At 37.9% G+C, this 21105-nt stretch overlaps 1 protein-coding gene across 4 annotated transcripts in view; it reads right to left on the reverse strand.

Annotated features, from left to right (window-relative positions):
• Positions 1–21105, reverse strand: part of PRKDC (protein kinase, DNA-activated, catalytic polypeptide) — an 84998-nt gene that overhangs the window by 62387 nt on the left and 1506 nt on the right. For 2 of the 4 annotated variants that reach the window (XM_046917946.1, NM_204658.4), the window contains exons 4-28: positions 20517–20591; positions 19457–19565; positions 18086–18198; positions 17290–17389; positions 16703–16758; positions 16550–16580; positions 15463–15620; positions 15120–15266; positions 13421–13585; positions 11940–12108; positions 10892–10941; positions 10183–10320; positions 9743–9892; positions 9160–9275; positions 8385–8544; positions 7465–7551; positions 6943–7062; positions 6412–6571; positions 6048–6154; positions 5004–5094; positions 3914–4077; positions 3101–3253; positions 1724–1831; positions 741–967; positions 271–365 (exon numbers count right to left, since the gene is read on the reverse strand). In XM_046917946.1, coding sequence (XP_046773902.1) covers positions 271–365; positions 741–967; positions 1724–1831; positions 3101–3253; positions 3914–4077; positions 5004–5094; positions 6048–6154; positions 6412–6571; positions 6943–7062; positions 7465–7551; positions 8385–8544; positions 9160–9275; positions 9743–9892; positions 10183–10320; positions 10892–10941; positions 11940–12108; positions 13421–13585; positions 15120–15266; positions 15463–15620; positions 16550–16580; positions 16703–16758; positions 17290–17389; positions 18086–18198; positions 19457–19565; positions 20517–20591 — 3049 coding nt within the window. Of the gene's footprint in view, positions 1–270; positions 366–740; positions 968–1723; positions 1832–3100; positions 3254–3913; positions 4078–5003; positions 5095–6047; positions 6155–6411; positions 6572–6942; positions 7063–7464; positions 7552–8384; positions 8545–9159; positions 9276–9742; positions 9893–10182; positions 10321–10891; positions 10942–11939; positions 12109–13420; positions 13586–15119; positions 15267–15462; positions 15621–16549; positions 16581–16702; positions 16759–17289; positions 17390–18085; positions 18199–19456; positions 19592–20516; positions 20592–21105 lie in introns of those variants that run through there. The other 2 variants (XM_046917957.1, XM_046917966.1) reach the window with 2 other exon arrangements.

A 21105-nucleotide genomic window follows, 5' to 3' on the forward strand; every position in this document is an offset into this window, starting at 1 on the left:
TACTGTTACTATAAAGGTGTATATCACAGTAAATGTGAAAAATGTTCTTTTAATTAAGCATAAGAAAAATCTTCCACATTTACGTTTTGGAAGGAGTTGACATGAACAGTTCTTAACTAGATTTCAAATTATCTCTCGTTGCAAAGTAGGCACATTCCCTCCTCCGACCGTTATAGATTCACAGTATTCTTTAGTTTCCTTTTGTTTTTCTTTTTTTAAATAAAAATTAAACCGGATCACTTTTGTTAGTCGTAGCTAATTATAGCTTACCTAATGATTTCTCGTCTGTATGGGTTAAAGCCAGACTTTCCAGAAACACAACCAATGCTTCAAACACAAACTGCTCCACCAGAGAATTCTCCTCCCTTTAAAATCAGAAATAAATGATAAGAAACTTGAGTAGAAGCACTGAGTGTGAAGTTATAATTAAAAACAAACTAAAATACTGCAGAAATAAACTGCACAAGACACCTACATAAAAAAATACACCAAAGCCACTCTAAGAGAGTGGCAATGAAGACTTACTGAGTGCTTCTAAAAGACAGATAACTCACTATAAATCTGTGATAGAAATTTATAATTGAATCAATGAATAATCTCAACAACACAGTTTTACAGCTGTTGTATACATGAATAGAATGAGTGTGGATAGATGACTGTTTGGGTCTTACACTGAATTATTTTCACCTCGTCAACCTTTTAGTCCAAGTTGGTTACAGTTCCAGGCTCTGTTTACTCACCTGAATTCTCTGTAGATGCTGTTAAAAGCAAGTGCTGCACCTAGTCTCTTGAAAGCACTGGGATGAAGAGCAAGACTGTATAATCTTTTAAAAAGAGACTTGGTGTTTGCTGGGCTTTTCTCCTGCTGTTTCGGTGTTGTCTGCTTAATAGACCACTTCAAAAATTCTCGTACACACTGACCGCAGAAATCTCTCAGAGTGCTGTCAACCGGATCCACTATGCCACTCTGAAATTAAGCGAGATAATTTCACTACAAGAATGAAAAAAAACACAAAACATTTTTCAGCGTAGTGTAGCAGCTTACAGAATTTTTCTTTAAGTAGTTTAAAAATGTGCTTTACTTCCCAGAAATAAAGCCTTGGAACTCATACTTGTCCAGGGGAAGGACAGTACTTCCAGCCCTCGCAGCACTGGATTCAGCCTCCAAGATCTGGGCTTCTCTTCCCATCTCAGTCAGAGCTTCTAAATAGGTTAGGTAGCTAAGGCATTCCATTTTCTGATAAACCTTTTTCTCTGCATTAGAGACACTGTGCTAACACTGTCTTTCCTTTACAAAAAGTACCTTGAAACCTTCAGGTCAGTACAAGAAAATAAATATAAATTTAAAGCTTTTTCACCTAGCAAAATCAAAGAAGCATAAAGAAAAATTAAATACACATCACAAGCAACTTTCCTTCAGGCTTGGGGAATTCCAGTAGTTCCTTGTACACATTGATTGTGCAAAGAGCATTTAATTACTCCTACAAAGACTGTGAAGACACCAACTGCATTTTGACAGTGTCGAAGTAACAGAAAAATTCAAAGTCACAGTTAAGAAACATAAAATGGTCGTAAAATTGATAAATTGTTGATCTGTATTCTGAAAAATAAGCAGCTATTATATCAGTGTATGTGCTCCTGCTTCTTTCAGTAGTACAACGATGCAAGTTAAAAACAAGTCACGTGGCACAGGAGAAAAGAAATAGGAAGACTGATGACCTACCAAGATAGCTTCCAGAAACGTCACTGTATCTTGACTCTCAAATTTCTTGTTGTTGGTAAACCAGTGAATGAGCTGCATGACTAAGGGCTCATACAACTGTCTCGTTACCTGAAAATACAAGAAGCCAACTACGTTTCTAGGATGAACAAGTTTCTCCGTTATTCTGCTATTCAAAATGCATAAGAACAAAAAACCAATACTTTTTGAAAAAGGGTCTGTAAAATGAATAATCTGCTTAATGTAACTTTTCCACATTAAGGATTAAAAAAAACAAAACAATAAATCTAGTTGGCTGCTTTCTATTTAACTAGTCTCAAAAGACCTCCAGGCTTTCTTTCAGTAAGAAACTTTGAGGCAGGTAAAGAATATTACTAACCACTGACATACTGATATGCAGCCAGAGAAACAGAGAAGCTTGCTTTTAAGCTGTATTTTGATCTCGTAAAAATCTCTCAATCCCAACCCTTTAAATTATTTTAATTTGATGGATTTCAACAGTTCTACCTTGTAAGTTAACCTGATTAAATAACATCATGCTCCAACATGAAGAACCATTTAGTAGATTTACATATGCATGGATATATGCTTATAACACAATACACAGGACTGTGTGCATTGGTTTGTACCAACGCAGATACTATTTATTCCAATTTATGTTCAGCCATATGACAGCAGAAAGGGTTTCATCTAAATGGGTAACATAGTATCCCATATACTGTAACAGAACTCTTTGGTATAAAAATCAAATCCAAATGCCAAGGCCCTGGGCAGCAGTCTGAAAAGGCACAACACCTATAAATTCAGAGGAGCTGAACCTATGAGACATTGGGACTTCGTTTTAGAGACATTGAGACTTTGTTTTAGGAAAGGAGGATAAATATCAAGTTGAGATATTTGAATTAAATATTTCTTCCTCAGCTATCAGTAAGGCAGATGCAACCTCCCAGGTGCCATTTTTGCAGACTGTAGCTTTGTACTCACTCAACAGCGAATGAATTAATTTCTCCCCAGATTAATTTACTACAGAAAAATCCAAAAATCAAATACAGTAATGAAGAACAGTTAATAATACAAACTCTTGGAATTTATCTTGAAATTTCAGTCCCAAAACATTCCTATATATGTACACTGCTATCACTCAGGACTGCGCTCCATTACTGAAGTATTTGAAAAGGCTCCTATCCCCCTCTACAGAAACCCTGGAAAACTATCCCTAAGGTGGAATTTCAGCTTAAAAATATGCATTACAATTGAAATAAAAAAGGCCATGTGTTAGGATTACTCTCTGAGAATAACCTGTGAACAAAATTATGAATTAATTTCTATGCACAGAGGTGTTTTAAACAAACTAAAATGCTTAGAAGTGATTATTTTTACCTGGTCTACATCACAGGCAAGACGAAGCAGTACTGGAAATATTCGTTTGTATAACTGATGCATGGGTGGGGGACCCTGTTGTCTTTCTGGCATTTGAGATGCTTTCCCCAGCATATACGCAACAATGCTATGTAGCAGTTCACATGCTGCGATCTGAAATTGAAAAAAGCCTTTGGTTATGCATCCTTTACTTCCACAGGGAAGACAAAATTGTGGGCAGGAGGAAAAGAGTCAAAAGAAGTACTTGAGAAATTACTTCTATCTGTGCAACAATCACTTTCAGGAAGGGATTGTGCCTATGCAAATGATCTGCACACACTCTACCTCACCTCACTACTGATATTTTAGAGTCTCTGATGTGCAGTCATTTTTCAAAGGAGAAAATGCATCTCTAGAGAAGTCACCCTCATAGCGTTTTTTTGGGGATACCTCCATTCTGGACCCTTTGGATATCAATATCTCAACCCAGCAGAGAAGCAAGGTATTTACTTCTGCGCTCTGCTGGACTGAGCCCACAAACTCACAAGGAAGGCATGGGACGGACATTAAGCAACAACAAAGATCAGTTACTTTAAAACATTCATTTTTATCCCAAGTCTAACTCAAAAAAGCACAGTGCTGTCTGATAGAGCTCCTAGGAACATTTGTTCTTTAGGTTTTAAACAATCAGAATAATAGCATCACGAACCAGCACAGAAGGAGCACTTTTGTACCTCTGAATTGATTAAAACAGGCCTTCCTTAACAAGGAAGGCACTACTTCATGTAGTTCTTCTCAGCTAGTATAAACAAAAACACGTGCGGACATCAATACCTTTGTTTGTCTGTCACTTGCAGAAAGAGCCAGGTCAGTCACACGAGGCAGAAACACATCCAAGTAGATGACAGGCTTCATGTCTGCAAATGGCACAGCAAAGCTCAGGTGGTTCTTGGTGTCCCAGGACACACACTTCTTCATCATCTCTTCTGCAGAGGTGGCTAATGCATTTGGAAAAATATCAGAACAAAAAATAAGCTTTGTGTAATACAGATCAGATAAGCAGATCCAACATAAAGACCCCTTCAGTTGCACAGAGAATGACTACACCTGTGGCTGTGTTCTCCAAGGTACTTCAGGAAAAACTGCCATACTTCCTTCAGTCCCTATGTTATCATTAAGGGTGGAAAAGACCTCTAAGTTTCCCTAGTCCAACCATCAGCCTATCCCCACCAGGACCACTAACCATGGCCCTCAGTGCCACGTGCACACAACACCTCCAGGGACTGTGACTACCACCTCCCCAGGCAGCCTGTACTAATTCGCCACCACTATTGCCAAGAAGAAATTTTTCCTAATATCCAACCTGAACCTGCCCAGTGCAACTTAAGGCCATTACTTCTCATCCTGTCATTTTGCAGAAATAAAATTGTTTTTAAAAGCAGGAAAGACAAATGTAAACATTAAGAGCTCTACACCCGCTAAAAGCGTGGTGCACTTTAAACTGACAATTCAAGAAGTAAACTTAAGAGTTTTGCACAATCCACAGGTCACAGAAGTGAATTAAGCAGGAATCATAATAAGGTGATGGCAACAAGTGTTTGAGGAATTGTAAACCATGAGAGATTTCAAAACAGTTTTGCAGCTAGAGGGTGAAGGGGAGGTATGAGTACATAAAACCATATGCTCATACGTGGGTGATTTTTCTCCCTTTAATGTGAGATTTCCACACGGGTTTTTTGCATTCTGTAAGTTAGTTAATACTCTGTTCTCCTAAACTCCAAAACTCAATAAAAGCAGTTTTGTCAAAATAAATAAATAGTTTTCCTTGAAAAGCTTGTGCATTCTCAAAGTGGTGCTCAGATGTCACTGAACTTAACTTTCAAGAGGCACAGTAGAGGCATATAAATATTTTTAGGTTACGCACCCGTAATTAAGTTGTGGTTGATCTGCCCTCCTAAAGAGCCAAGAAGGCGAGCCACTCTAGTCCTTACTGCTTCCAAGGAGGGATTGTCATCCTGAATAATTCAGAAGATGGATATTAGTGAAGGAAGAATTATGTCTATGTCTATGTAAGTTGGTTGACACAGTGAATGAAGGATTGATAGCACTTATTAGCGTATGGATGAAGAAGGAAGAGTAAAGAAAAGAGAGGCAGCAGCAAACAAAACAGCAGCATTGGTTTCAATAAGCAGAAGGAAACACTGGAAAACACCTTCAAGACATTTCATGGTCTTTCAGTTACCACTTCTCAAGCAATGGTTAAAATTTTATCAGCACAGGCAACATGTAATAATCCGTAAAGCAATAAGAAATCTGAAGCAAAAATAACACTTCTCATTTATTTTAACCCAATGCCTAAAATTTACGTTTTTAACAGCCTGTGTGGGATATAAAATCTACTCATTTTGTTTAAAGACCACTAAGTTGGAAAGAGTTACATAATACACGTAGAAGCAATTATTAGTTTCATACCTAAAAAAGTATTTATTCCAAGTCAGTTTGCACCTGGCATATACAAATAAGACTACACTTATTTGGAGCTACTTGAGAAGACACTGGTCAAAATGACTGGTACGTTTGACTTCTAAGACTGAACCTATCCACAAGATAATAACAACAAAAAGTTGCACATTCAAATAGCAAGTATGTGCAAACCAGTATCTGACGTGTATGGAGTTAAAATCTTAAAGTCAGAATCACTACCAGACTAATGTGTAATGAAAGCAAACTGATTTCTTGAAGTTCCCCTTCCCTGCATCACTCCCATTCTCACCCTAGAATGTGACATCTCTCCAACTGTGCTGATGTGATGGCACTCTGAGTCACACTGTTAAATGGGTTTCACCAAATTGACTGATTAAAGGTAAAAAAAATAACCTCAAGAAAAAGAGAAGCAAATGAGAGAGGACGAGATGCAATGGAAAGTGATTAATCCACTTTCAACTCTAAAAACCATCAGTGTTCTTACCAGTGAAGAAGTTTTTGCTTTTCTTAAACGCTGTATCACGATTTTGTTAAATCCTTTCTGGGCTGCTCGGGAAAGCTTCCTTACTTCCCAGTTATTCTGGGGTTCAACTGATGAAGAAAAGCAGCATATGAATATTATCTTAGTATACCAGCACCTCGTGCATGTGCTCATGGTTTCTTAAAACAAACGACCACAACAAAAAACAGCAACAAAACTACCTAAATCTTAGTTCAAAAATAAAGGTGAACTTCTGGGGATAAGATAAATGATACTTTTCCAACTACAAGAACCACAATATAGACAAGAAGTATGTCACATTCAAGTCTCTAGGCATAACTAAGAAGAATTAATTGCCCACACATACCTGTAGTTGCAGAGTTTTTCAAATAACCATCAAGAAGGGGTAGCACATCCTTGTAATAAGGTTGCATTATATGCCTGGGGATGTGAGCAGACCAGTCTTCCAAAGCATCCAGTCCCAGATCAGCCATTGGCGTACAGCTAAGGCCCAGCTTAAACGCATTCTGTGTGTCAAATGTATAACCATCAGTTCTGCTTTTTAATGACTATTATGATTTAAAGGGAGATACCACATTTGCAAGCACTGAGCATACAAAACATCTTCCTTACTACTAACTTTTGTCTGCTCAACTTCTTACTCAATATCAGCACAGGAGATATCTGTTCTATTGTAATACAGGCACTAACAGAGTCGGTCAAGTACAAAGGCAACTCAGACAATTTACCTCTTTATCCAGAAAACAAACCCTATTACTAATTAATAAAATAAGCAATTACTAAATTACTTGCTCAAGAGGACACTGACCTTGCTCCAGGAATTTGGTACATGTTTTAGAAGGAGAAAAAAAGTTAACTATACATCACTTGGACCTACCTGCAGCGCAGGAATATATGCCTTGATATCAAGCATGACGATGTCATGTGGTAGAGAGAGTAAAAAATTTAGACAGGATGCCAACAACTCATCTTTATACTGTTTCATTTTTGCTGTAACCTAAAATTCAGAAGAAATATGTCAAGAACGATCATAAACTTGAGATTCTGATATTACCTACATTAATATCCACGTAAGATACGCAACTCAAAAACAATACTGCAATCTAATCCACCTGCAGATGGTTATCATGAAGTATTTAATGCACAATTATCTCGATGCACAAACGAGAAATAACTCAGTGACCAAATACACTGTTACTGATACTGAGAACAAACACAGAAAGAACAAGATTTTAAAACCCTCCTATACTGTAAAATTCAAACATTTGGAGTACTTCTATTATATATACTATATTGGAAGATTTCTAAGAAGATTTTGACTGAGTAATTTATTTATTTTTTATTTATTTAATTTATGCTTATTTTCAGACTGAGTAAGCTAGCCAGCAAAATAACCTACCTCTTTTCCAAACTTTGCAAACAGGGCAAAGCAAGAACTCTTTTCAGGGTCTTCAGTAGCTTTTCTGAGACTCTTTGGACCGACACCCTACCAACAGAATCCACAAATCAAGTGTTAAAATCTGTAGTACATAGCACAGATATAAAGCACAAGTTGAACTCAGAGCAAATCTGTAACTGAAGAACTCTTTATCACTGAAAACTTATAATGTACATTTATTCTCTCAAAGCTCAGTAGTACCACGAACGCTTAATTTTCTACTTCCCTTTTCCTTCAGTAAGTCATAAAAGAAAAAGCAAATCCCTAAGTGTGGATGTGCAGGTGGCAAGAAAGCAGTTCACAACAGCATCTACAGTACCAACAGATTTATTGGGAACCAATTTTGCTTCACTTGGTGCTATTACCAGCAGCGGCAAGAACAGTTCTGGGCTCTGTGAGGAGCTACACAAAATGGGATGAAACACTGTCACTGCACAATAGCTGTCATATCAGAAATAGAGCATCTGCCAGTAGAGCACCATACTTCCTGTGGAAATCAATGAGCAAGATACTACGTGTACACTCAAGAGGTTGAATAATTAACCCAAACATGTCTCTTCTGTTACGACTAGACTGTTCCCAATGTCCAAACTATCTTCTGTCTGCACGGCAAGCATGCTTCCCATTGCTCTGCTCACCCTGCTCAGGATTTTGAAACAAGCATTACATATGGATTGTGTTTCTTTAGAAACAGAGCTTCCAGTCTAGTTGGTGGTTTTCTATGCACTTTCATCTGCAGAGACAAAGGATGCCAAAAACATCGGAAGCCAGTGGGTAACAGAACTTTGAGCATTGCACGTACATGCATAAAAGGCTTATATAAAGAACTGTCCCACCAATAATGAAACACTCTACATCTCCAATGGGAAAAGAGATCTCACCTCAAAGTATTTAATTTTCTTGGCAATCTTCATTGTAACAGAAAGCAGCTTGTAGAATCCACTGATAAGAGGTAGTCTCGTTGAGTGTATAATAAGCTCATAACCAAAGGAATACACCCAAGGCTGAAAGTATTCAACATGTTTATCTGGAAGTATGTCTCTAAAACAGACACACAGGAATCATATGGAAAAAAAAATGGTGAGGGGGAAGGAAAAAAAGTGTTTTATTCAAACAACCTTTTCTTATCCCACCCTTTCAGGTTAGTACCAAGAAGACAAGCGCTGCAGCTAAAACACACCTCCAAACACAGCAAGGTACCAATTAGATGCCACCATCCATGGTAAGCATAAGAAGATTTTTATTTTGCTTCACAGTGCAAAGCAAATTCCTCCTCCTCATACCTCACTATTAAATTTGTACAAACACAAACATACCACATTTCATTACCAAAATAGACTGCAGTATTGCTAGGGGAAATCAGCTGGACCTTCACTGACAAGCAACACTGTACCTTCCACTTAATGCCCAATACTACCTCAAGACAACTATTTCTGGTCTCTGAAGTAATTACTGTATATATGGCCAGTGTTCTCCAGATGAGCTAGCATGTTTTTACACGTCTCAGATGTCAGAAAAACAAAGTTTCCCATCTAATCACCATTCTGAAATACTGATCATGGTCGTAGGTCAGAAACATGCATCTTAAATAAAACTACCTCTAAATTTCTTCCAATCATTTTGTAACCTTTTAACTACACAAAGATATATTAGTACCTGCAGAATTCTACCAGGTTTATAAATGCAATAAAGTCCGTAGGTTTCTTTGGCTGAAGGTTTGAAGCAGGGTCAGAAGTAGGCCCAATAAAAGCACTGTCAGTTTCATTTTCATCCTAAAATGAAATATTGAAACAAGAACACTGGATCTCAGACAACACAGAAGTCATTTACACCATTTTTCCAGATAAATAGTATGACTCTTCTGCTTTTTGACAATCATGTAGCTGTTACAATCTAGTCTGAAACAAACAACTGATGACTGCCATATCAACAATTAATAAAAAAGTAAGAAATAGTTGCTATTAAGGAAAAAGACAAAAAAAACAAAACCAAAATCCACTATACGCCTGAGTAAAGTCTATAACAACGGATCATATCAACTACTTCTGAATCTTATGTTTCCATCTCCTAATACTGCAGTGCAATATCAAAAAGCATGAAGTAAATTCTTCTAACAAATATGACTATTACTTTGAAGACATCATAAGGAGCTATATAATCATAATGAAAACAAAACAAGGAATGTGATTTTGGTTCCCTTACTATAGCAGAAATTAATAGACATGTCATTGGGTCTCACCTGCTCGTGGACATTCAGTTTCTGAACAGTCAGGTCCAACTTCTCAATAATCTTCAAAATAGATTTTATGAGTTCATCATACAGCAACCGATTCAGAGACTGCAGTGGTGAATTTCCAGTAAGAAAGTTTTCTTCTTCAAAAATGGATTCCTTCGTAGGAGGAAGAAGGTTCGTGTTTCAAAACAGCAATAAGAATTCATTCTTGAATTTACAAACCAAGGCTTGAAAGACTTACACAATCTGGCTTTAGAGGTTTCTTATGCTATAGAAGCCTAAATTCATCCCTATTTAATTAATTTATCAGTGACAAAATTCAACAAAAAAATCAAGAAGTAGTTATTCTGCAGCAGGATATTCAGAACAAGTCTGAGGTTAGAAAAGCAACAGTAAGACTCAGGATTACTTTTCATCTTGGATTACCATGTTAACTATGTCTTTACCTTCATCGTGTCACAACTCAGTAAACTTCTGAAGAGATACAAATAGTCCTTATAGGTTGGTACTTTCCATCTTGCTGTATCAACCTCTCCAGATTCTGGGAATTCTTCTGATCCAGAAGTTTCTTTTCCAAAAACATCCTGTAAGGACACAGTACTTTTCAGAAACACTGTATAACATATAGCTTCCTGACACAAGCTAAAACAGCATGTAAAATTACTTGTGTATTTAGAAACCTGAAGTGTTTGGCTTTCTTATTTAACCAATCTGAAAAGAACACAAAAGCATCATCATCTTTCAAAAACTCTAAGTCCTTCCAGTGGTCAGTTATGTGAGAGATTCCTGCTGCACAGGATTTAAGAGCTTTACCATCCTCTTGACAGAAACATTGAGAAAAACTTCCCAAGTTTCCAAATTTTGCTAGCCTGGAAGAAAGCTGGGTGACCTTAATCACAACCTCCTTAGATAACCTAAGCAAAGAAGAACTCCAGAGAACAAATGTGTATTCCCTGCTACAACACCCACTACAAGAGAAACATTGTTATCATGCTGATATAGGGACCAGAAACAAGTAACAAAAGGGATGCAATTCAAGAGGACAGTATTATTTCTGCATCTTTAGACCTTTCTCTGTTTACCCGACTAGATGTCCAAGAACTGGATTGTATATTCTAAAAATTTAGATGAAAAATATTTAAACAGTTATTTTACCTTTGAAAACTTCATTGGCTTCGAGAATACTCTGATCAATCCCTGATGCACTGAAACAAAAGAAAATCACCTCAGTAGACTTTAAAAGGCATAGCATCCATAAGACTCATTACGTTAGCAATTAATTAATTCAGTCCTCTGTATTCTATATTTTGTTAGGATAAGGGAGAGGCAAAAGAGCAGAGATTATTCTCAAATGACAAATACAACTGATTCTAGAATTATGGCTCGTTTGTTTGCCAGGGAAACAACTTTGAACATGCTTATTTCTTTCCTCAAAACTACTTAGACTTATTTCTTCAGTCTGAATGCAGTGATGATGAAGGAATTGCTCCTATTTCCCATACAATATAAAACAGTAACTCCCAATGACTTTCACAGATGTGCACCAAGGATCTCTATTCTGGCATGGTACTTCAGCTGTACAGCACATTACAAATCACAAACAAGGAAAACAATGAAAGAAAGCCATGATAACAGATAAAAGCCACTGCAAAATAACTGAAAAATTAAAAATCATTATAACAAAATGTCAGCATGCTGGAAGCTACCAATACTATCACACTTAGAATCTTAGTAACTGTGTATCTGGAATGTTCTTATTTTACTGTGAACAGCTTTGAGAGCTTAAAATGCACACATTTCTAATAGAGGTGATGCTATCCCTACCTCCTGTGATACTTTGTAAGTGTAACTGAAAGAATACTGAACAGATTTTTGTACATCTTTTGTGAAAGCTGTCTTATCCTCCAAATAATATATCTTCCTGCCTTTGATCACCAGCACACTATCACTATAAAGCAAATCTTAAAAGTACTCCCTAGGTGATTTAGCAATGAATTTGAACCCCCCAATTCCTTCTCCCCCTTCCCCCTCCCCCCCCCCCCCCAAAAAGGAACATAATAGAAACCCTATTGCTTCATTATTAAAGGATGGGAAAATGTTTCCTTTCTGACCCCAAATGGCTCATCCATAAAACTCTGTTAGAAACAGTTTATCATTAAGGGGGAAAAGAAACAAAACAACAAAGTTAATATCACAGACTCACCAACAGTGCTAATAAAATTCCAGAGAACAGGACCTTTTATTGAGAGGGCTAGAAACACCTTTATTATAGATCTGCAACAGACTAACTGCATTTTTTCACTGTATCGTGGAAAGCTATTGATTTGTAGCACAACTAGATGTTCAAGAACTGGAGTGTATACTTCTGGAACCTGGAAGAAAAGAGCAAAAAAAAAAAAAAACCACATGAATGCAACAAAACTGTTACAAGAGTTTACACTGTGGCCTATCCTGAGAAACAGTAGATTTAGAAGGCAAATTTATCTTGCACTTCAAGGAAAACAGAAAATTTCCTGGAGCATAAACAGTGGTTCCTGAGCAGTTTAGAACTCCAATGGAGCCCATCCTAATCTTATTAGGGAAATAGCATCTACTTAAACAAGAAAAACACAGCAGCATAATCTGTTCATCCTTAATCTGAAAACAGAATCTAAATGCCCTCCACCTTAGCCTCACTTCCCAGCTTCAAATAGGATATGGAAAACCCTCATTAGAACGCAGACAACACACAGCAACAGAGGAAAATCAAAGTATCAGCCTCGGATAACATATTAAGTATCAGCACCAAAAGATTTCAATACATTCTAAAGAATTAAGTTAAGAAACAGTGTATTTCATGCATTTTCTCTATTCAAATAAAATCTAGTAACCTCCTGATATTCTCCCACCCCTCTAGGAGCTAAAGTCATATTTCAAATAATCATAGAATCGTAGAATCACTAAGGTTGGAAAAGACCCACAGGATCATCCAGTCCAACCGTTCGCCCTTCACCAATGGTTCTTGCTAAACCATGTCCCTCAACACAACATCCAAACGCTCTTTGAACACCACCAGGCTCGGTGACTCCACCACCTCTCTGGGCAGCCCATTCCAGTGCCTGACCACCCTTTCAGAGAAGTAGTATTTCCTAACGTCCAGCCTGAATCTTCTCTGGCACAGCTTGAAGCCATTCCCTCTCGTCCTATCACTAGTCACACGAGAGAAGAGGCTGACCCCCAGCTCACTACAACCTCCCTTCAGGTAGTTATAGAGAGCAATAAGGTCTCCCCTGAGCCTCCTCTTCTCTAGACTGAACAATCCCAGCTCCTTCAGCTGCTCTTCATAAGGCCTGTGCTGCAGACCCCTCACCAGCTTTGTTGCCCTCCTCTGGACACTCTCCAGGGCCTCGATGTCCTTCTTACAGTGAGGGGCCCAAAACTGAACACAGCACTCAAGGCGCAGCCCCACCAGTGCTGAGTACAGGGGGATAATTACTTCCCTGTTCCTGCTGGCCACACTATTTCTGATACAAGCCAGGATGTCATTGGCCTTCCTGGCCACCCGGGCACACCGCCGGCCCATGTTCAGTCCAGCAATGAAATATCTTCCATCACAGCTATTGTAAGTTGACTGTTACTACCTTCTCATGCATTGCAGGTTGCATTAAAAAAAATTTTGACTGGAACTTGAAATACTCCACTTACTGTGTCTAAATGGAATATCACACTTGCGATGGACTGGAGGAAACTTGGAAGCTGATACAGATGGTCATCTATTGTCTCTGCCTCTGTGAGGTACATTTGTTTACAGCGCTGAAGGAGCTCAATGTACATGGCGTCAACATCTGCAGGATGCATAGCTTTGCAGGGCTTACAGAGAGAAAACAAAACACCATTTAGCAACTTCACACAAGCAAGTAAACCTGCTGTAGCACTAAAGCAAGTCAAGTCTCCACTGAAACAATCATAACAATAACCATTTTGAATTTCCCAGGAAATCAATATCTCTGAGCAGGAGATAGTTGCTTTTGGCAGCAAGGTCTAGACTTGAACTGCATAGTGCCATGTGACTAGCCTCAAGTAGTCTATTCACCACATGTAAGGCGAGCGTGGTATCTGCAATGAGCTAAAACAAAAGTTCACTAACAGATCCACTACAATTTGCTATACGAGTATATGAATTTTCTGTTACACTGTTTTAAATCCAGACTCAGAAGCATGGAATTCAGCTTGAAACATATCAAACAAGGCATTACAGATGCTAATACTGAGCTTAACATTTGAGCTAGCTGCATTAAAGAAATGTGGTGTACCTTAATGGCATTCCAATTATCACTCACAAGCTGCTACAACATTTATCCCAGCAGCCTGAGTTCTGGACTTCTATTATGCCAGGATCTACATAAACAGAGGATAAAAGACTACTTCTAAACTTACAGACAAGCAGAGGGCATCCTCCCAGACAACACTAGGGGGTACGTAATAATGCTCGCTGCAACTTACATATCATTCTATAGGTATTTAGCATGAGCTAGGTCTAAAAACAATCTTTGGGGAAAAAGAACCAAGGAGGAGGTCACAGGCAGAACCAGTCACAGGAAACCGACAGCAGAAGAATAACAGACTGATTTAGGCAACGATGGAAAAGTTAGATTAAAGGTCAAATCTGATCTGCTTAAGAACAGGGTAACAAAGACTATCCATTGATCACTTGTAGAATTGTTTTTCTGCAGTATTCTGAAGTAATCGGTAAGTTCAGAATTATCTTAGCATTCAGACTGTGAAACAGTCTACCTTTAACCTGAACCCACCACTCAATATGTGTTCCATCTGCAATTACTCATTGCAGTGGCAACAAGACTTGCTTCTTCACAATCTAGCGTTTGAAGCTTGAGCAAGCTTCAGTCTATACAGCCCAACAGCTATTGGTGTTTCTAATTAAAGACCCATGCACATTAAGGATTTACATGTATTTCAGTATTAAGATTCCTCTTTCCTGTTAAAGTTTTCAGAATTATACTATCTTTGTATTTGCATTATGTACTTTTACTTAACTTACTGTACAGCATAACAGATATTTTTTAATATGGCTCGGTCAATTCAGTAATTTTAAATACTTAATTTTGTACTCATTCCTTTCTAGCTCATATCCTAGAAGAGGAAGACTAAGTTATAACAATGAACGCTCAAAATGCTACAAAACAAACGCACTCTGCTCAAACTGCAGCAAAATGGAAAGAACTCAGCTAGGATCCAGCTGCTCCACCAAAGTACTACTGATTCTTAGGAGCGCATCTTGACAAAGCAATTTGCTCTCCACGTAAGTATATAAGCACAGTATATGAATCTTCGCTTTAAATCCATTCAGCATGCTGCTTTATCAGAACAAAATCCTTGCACATACTGCTGCAAAAAGCCCATATCCACGAATAGCAATGGACAGCTCCTTGTTGCTTGAATCCATTCTTCTGATGATTCCATAGAACTGCTCCATGAAGAACTTCAATTTGCTCTTGTGTAGCTCTGCATCCTTTGCCACCATTAAAGACATCTGTAGAGCAGATATTAACAACGTCAGGATTTCCAAAAAATTACAGTAAATCCTAAAATATACCTAGCTCATAATGTGAAGTATTTCAATCAAAATAATTATTAGATTCACTGAACTTGCAAGCAGCAAATATCCCCACTACTTCAAGAGCTCTGACTCTGATTTAGCCTCAGAGATCCCAGCAATGTTACAATACCTGCTTGAGGAATGAATCCAGTGCATTATGACCGGCTTTCTTCAGCTCCTGATTTGTGTGGCCACACCATCTACACATCGTTTCAAAGAGCATGACATAGTTGTCCAAGAGTAGGGTACCAAACTGAGCAGCATGCCAGCTGAACAACTGTAAACCAGCTGCAATTTAAAAACAATTATCATTAAAAACCTCAGTCTCATATTCCACTGTCTGAAAACAGATGAGACAATTCAAGTGCACATTCAAAACTTTAGGTGGGTGCATTTACCATGATTGGAAGGCATAAAGGTGTATTTTTCTAACAGTTATAGTACCAGTATCCAAACACTGAAAACTTAAGCAAAAAAACAACCCTCTAAAATCCCCTTCTTTTAATAGGAAGTATAGCAGTGTTCTTGGATTATCTTTATTAACAGGAAAAAAAAAAAAAGAAAGGGACTTTACTCATGGCAAATAATTGATGACACAGCTCACAAGGATTTGGTCTGATTTTGTGCTGAGGACATATCCTCAAGTCTACTCCTCCTCCAAACTGCAATGGTTCAGAATACAGGTAATTTCACAATCTCAAATTTAGGCATAAATTAAATTTTAAGATCTCTAAGAATGTAACTGTTTCATCTAGTCAGACTACCTTTAAGGAAGGGTTTACACTTCACAGTGTAAATCTCACATTTTAGCACTTTCTGAACAAGCCATTGACATTCCAGAGGTCAGTTTCTCAATCACTTTACAGGCTTTGTTTGTTCTCAGCTTCCTTCTTTTCTTCCTCCTAATTTACTGCATTCCTCTTCTTTCTACCTCTACCCTTCACATACCACGGTTTTGTATTCACTGCAGAGGGGCAAATGGCATCAAGTATAATTCTGATCATAAGACAATTATACAGTACCTAGTTTAACCACATACACATTTAATTCTTTAGATTCCAACCTAAAGTACACCAGTTTTGCTCCCTGATAAGCTTAGAAGAGAATACTGGAACGATCTGGAGAGAGCCAATAGAGAACAAACACCTCCTGAAAGGATAATTAATTGCACAAGTGGTAGAGCCCAAAGCATGAACCGAAATAATTTACAGTCTTACCTAGATGTACTGCATATCGCTTCTGATCAACCTTAATATGGAGATTTAAAAAAAAATGTTATTCATATGCAAAATATTATTCAGCTAATTAATTTATTAGCTGAATAATACAATAAACGTATTGAAAGAACAATTAACATACGGCAGATCTACCTGTGGCCTGATAGCCTTCACTGCAAAATCAAAAATCTCCTTTGAAGTTTGAGCATCTGTGAAACAATCCAATAAGTATTTTATTACTGACACACAAAAGGTTACACGTAGACAAAGATATTGTTACCCAAAGCTTGATGCAAAGCAATACGATTAGAAAACTTTAAGCATCTCAAGCACCTATGTTTTCTTTCCAAAATACTTGCAGCTATGAAAAAAAAAACGTACATCTGTATTCAATGATTATACTGAATGCCAGTGTTTTAAACAGACATATCTTCTAAAGGAAACACATATCCATATAAATGGCACTCCAGCTTTGGTGTGTCTCTCACTGCCGTCCACCTCCGGTTAGGAAACAGCACTTCAAACCCTTACATACAGAAACACAATGATCAAGTCATCCCACACACAGACAGACCACAGGGACCACGTAGCTGCACAGGCCTTGCTTTCACCTAAGTCATCTACCACTGGGGAATTTTTTGTTCTGAGCACACAGCAAGAAATAGTGCTGTTTGCTGGCTGTATAACAATTAAAATACATCGAACTGCTTAGCTGTCTTTTATACAGAGAAACTACATACCTTCATCCACAGACTTGGTAAAGTTGTACATGAGTGCAGTCAGTCCCCTCAGACATCCTGCTACAATAGGCAGCTTGGGGACCCTCGTTGCTGATGTCATCTAAATCAAGTGAGAATTGAAAAATACAAATAGATACATAAGCCAAAATAAATTTACATCTAAGGTTTCTCAGTTCCTAGAAGTGAAGTCAAAATAAGACTCCGACTGTCAGCACCCATTGCTACAAATGTAAGATGAAAGAAACATCCACTACTCAGAAATTTCAAATAAGTTGGAAATGTGTTTAACTACAAAAGAATAAGAAATCTTTCGACAAGCATAAAATACGTTCCATCAAGGCCAACCATAGCAAAATATAGATAGGACATCCTAACTTCTTGAAAGTAAACAATAAAGCAAAGTGAAGCTGTCAGAACTGTAGTATTTCCCAAACGCGCAAGGATTCGGCAGCCAGTAGAGTCCAAATCAGAAGCTTTGAGTGAGTGGCAATGTAACTTTGCTTTGGCACTACTGCAATGATCATCACATGCCATCTTTTCTTACAGTAAATTTGATTGTTTGCCGACTGATGGCCTCAACATTTTTACTTTGAAAACTTTTCAGAACTGGAGAACTAGAACAGTCCCAAAGGAAGCATTTATGCTCATCCTGTCAGATCCCTATAAGATCTGTAGATACAATACTAATACAGTAGTATTGTATCTACTTGTATCGAATACAACATACAGCACGACATATACCAAATGAAAGCAAACAAACAAACAAAAAACAATGAAAGAGAAATTTCAGACATACCTGTGTTTTAAGCTCTCCCAGATACGCTCGGAATAGTTTTTCAGAGTTGTTAATCATGTCAGCAGGATGGACCTCTCCCAAAACTCCCAAAAGCTCATAGATCTTCTCCAGTACTAGAAAGTAATTTAACATTACTAAATATTACATCCTTTGTCATTTCCATCGCAATTACTACATAACTTGCAACCACAGGAAACCATTCCTGAGGATTTTATTTAATGATTAGCATGTAGGAAAGCTGGCTCTTCATGGCATACATAAATACATACCTATATATCTACGTGATATGATGTGAGATGCATTCTTATTTCGCATTAATAAATATATTCTTTTTTAAAAGGGCTTCGAAAAATGATTAATAAGGGCCACATCCACTGAGGAAGCATTTAACCCCAGTTCAAGGTTGCTGCTGGCCTCCAGGTTATGCCCAGTCTCAGTACCATTGGGGTTAAGGCCAACAGCTAGCAGAAGTTACTGAGTTAGTTCAGTCTAACTGGGTTCTGCGCAGGCACAGCAGCCTTTGTAAGGGATAGATCTATCAGGGCAAAACTTTAACTGAAACTAGCCCAAACCACCAGACTAGAGCTCCTGTCAACATGCTTAATATGGTAAAAAAATATAAGTAAACAAGGCAGCGACTGATGAACTCACATTAGAGTTGACCACTGCAGGAACTATCAAACTAAAACTGCAGCTCCGTGGAACAACAGTTGTTAGGGTTGGAATAAGCTTATGACAAACTTTAGCCAACAGCTGGCAATTACGTGAAGTTCCATAAGGACTGGCAGCCTGGAAGTTACTCTGCTTTTGATAAAAGCTCCAATGTACAGGGGTAGGTGTGCACATCATTACAAAGTGGGTACAGTACTAGCTTGTAAGGTTCAGCTACACCAAGTTAGCACTGAGCCTGGAAAAAAATCTAATAGCCTGGGCAAATAATCGCAGAATCATAGAATGGCTCGGGTTGGAAGGGACCCCCGAAGTTCATCAAGTTCCATCCCTCCATCCACCACCAACCTAAATAAGTTGGTTTGCATCAAGAAAGCTGGAATTACTTCCAGGATGTAGGCATTCAGAGACACGCATTCTTTGACATCAGCAGTGTAAAACGATGTGTACATCACCACTGCTCAACTGAACTATCTAACTGTTCCCATCTGTAGCTTACACATATAAGCAGGTCTGCTAAGAACAGCGAACTGCATGACCACCATCAGAAGACCTGAATAAATTTTACTAGCTCTAAAATATGACAGCTACCATTTCCAAACACACTTGCCAAGGGAATAACAATTCCCAGTTTATGTGGGAAATAATCAAATAAAAGCAGTAAATAAAATGAAAGACACAAGCAGGAGAACTAAAATCTACCTGTATCAGAAATTTTACTTCTTACAGCAAGCTCCCCATAGAACTTATTAAAGATTTCCCCAACTTTCATCTCCTCCATCAGACAGGAGCGTCGTAAACTTTGGAGCAACTGGAGTAAATAAGTAACAAAGAAAACTAGGAAAATAATTAGGATTAGGACAGTGATATTATTTGGTCTAAATAAAAGCACAGTTCATAAGCACAACTTCAACTTAAATAAATCATTCAGCAAAACAGGGTAGAGGTAACTGGTCCAGAAAAGAGTATTGGCATGAAATTGATTTCTTAACAACAAGCTACCTTCCTATGAGTGTATAATTAACAAATTTTCATAGTTAAAATGCTACATTATGTTATACTTACTGTCATATATTACGTATAGATCACATGGCAAGTATGTAGTGTACACACACACACAACACACGTATACATGTAAAACAAAAGCCACCACACATATGCTTATCAGTGTCTGCAGCAGCTTTTACCACATACTGTATTTTTCTGCCTTCAGCTGTACAGCCAAAATAACCCGTAGAAGAACTGTCTCAGCCAACTCAGAAGAGAGCTTTGTTCCTCAGTAACACAACTCAGCAGGTGCAGAAGCATTCACAAGACAAAGGCCTAAGCGCATTCGCAGGAAGTACATTACAGAATTGCTGCTGCACACAGCAGTAAGCGTTCTGAAAAAGCCCTTCTTTTCTTCCACCCTTTTCATGCACACAAATACATTATACTGAGTAACAGAGCACTTTTAATTTGAAAACTTCTCCTTAAAGAACCAGGGTAAACTGGAAAAGAGAAAATCCGTGACTGCCCCAAAGCAATTTGTCTTGCTATTGGATGAAGGAATGACACGTTTACATCTGAGCAACCTACTGTACGAATATCAAAGCTAATTTGTCATGAAGTCATATATTTTATTAGCATCTAATATTGAACTATCAATATGCTTTTGCTGCAGTTGTGCACAGATCTTCTGCTTGATATAGCAGAACTACATCAATACAACAGATTTTCTATTTTTTTCTAGGAAAAAGAGAAATTATAAAATGCACTTTACCTTAATCAGAAGTTCCAGAGCTGGAATTTTACATTTTGCTGCCCTCTCTTTTGTATAAACACTAATGCAAGTTTGCTAGACAGAAAAAAAGATCATAATACTCATATAAGCACTGAAATAAACTAGTAGCAAACAAAACATTCACCTACCTTTTCAAAGTGTCTGATCCTAACAAGTGGAAGTTTTTTTTTGAAGATTTAAAACAACAAAGATATTAATTCTGAAAGCAGTTATATAGACAATATCTGACACACCAACAAACCCAGGTTTAAGCAAAGAAAGGGCGTTCTCCGGAACGAAAGGCCCACACAACAGGTCTGCTGCCTCTAAGCCCCCATTCCTCACAGCAAGCAGCTGCTAACTTGGTATCAGAAATCACACTGCTATACTCAAGCAGTTCTCTACAAAGCCATAGTGTACAAGCTACCCTAGAATAAGAGAATAGTTTCCACTAATTCCTGTGTATGTTGCAAAAATGGCAACATTTCAGGAGAAACTTTAGAATTAACTACCAGAACAGAAGCATTTAAAAAGTAATAGAAGTGTAAGTATATGTCTACACGTACTTATATGTACCCTTCCCTGTACT

The sequence above is a fragment of the Gallus gallus genome, chromosome 2 (assembly GCF_016699485.2).
Source record: "Gallus gallus isolate bGalGal1 chromosome 2, bGalGal1.mat.broiler.GRCg7b, whole genome shotgun sequence".
Taxonomy (NCBI): Eukaryota; Metazoa; Chordata; class Aves; order Galliformes; family Phasianidae; genus Gallus; species Gallus gallus.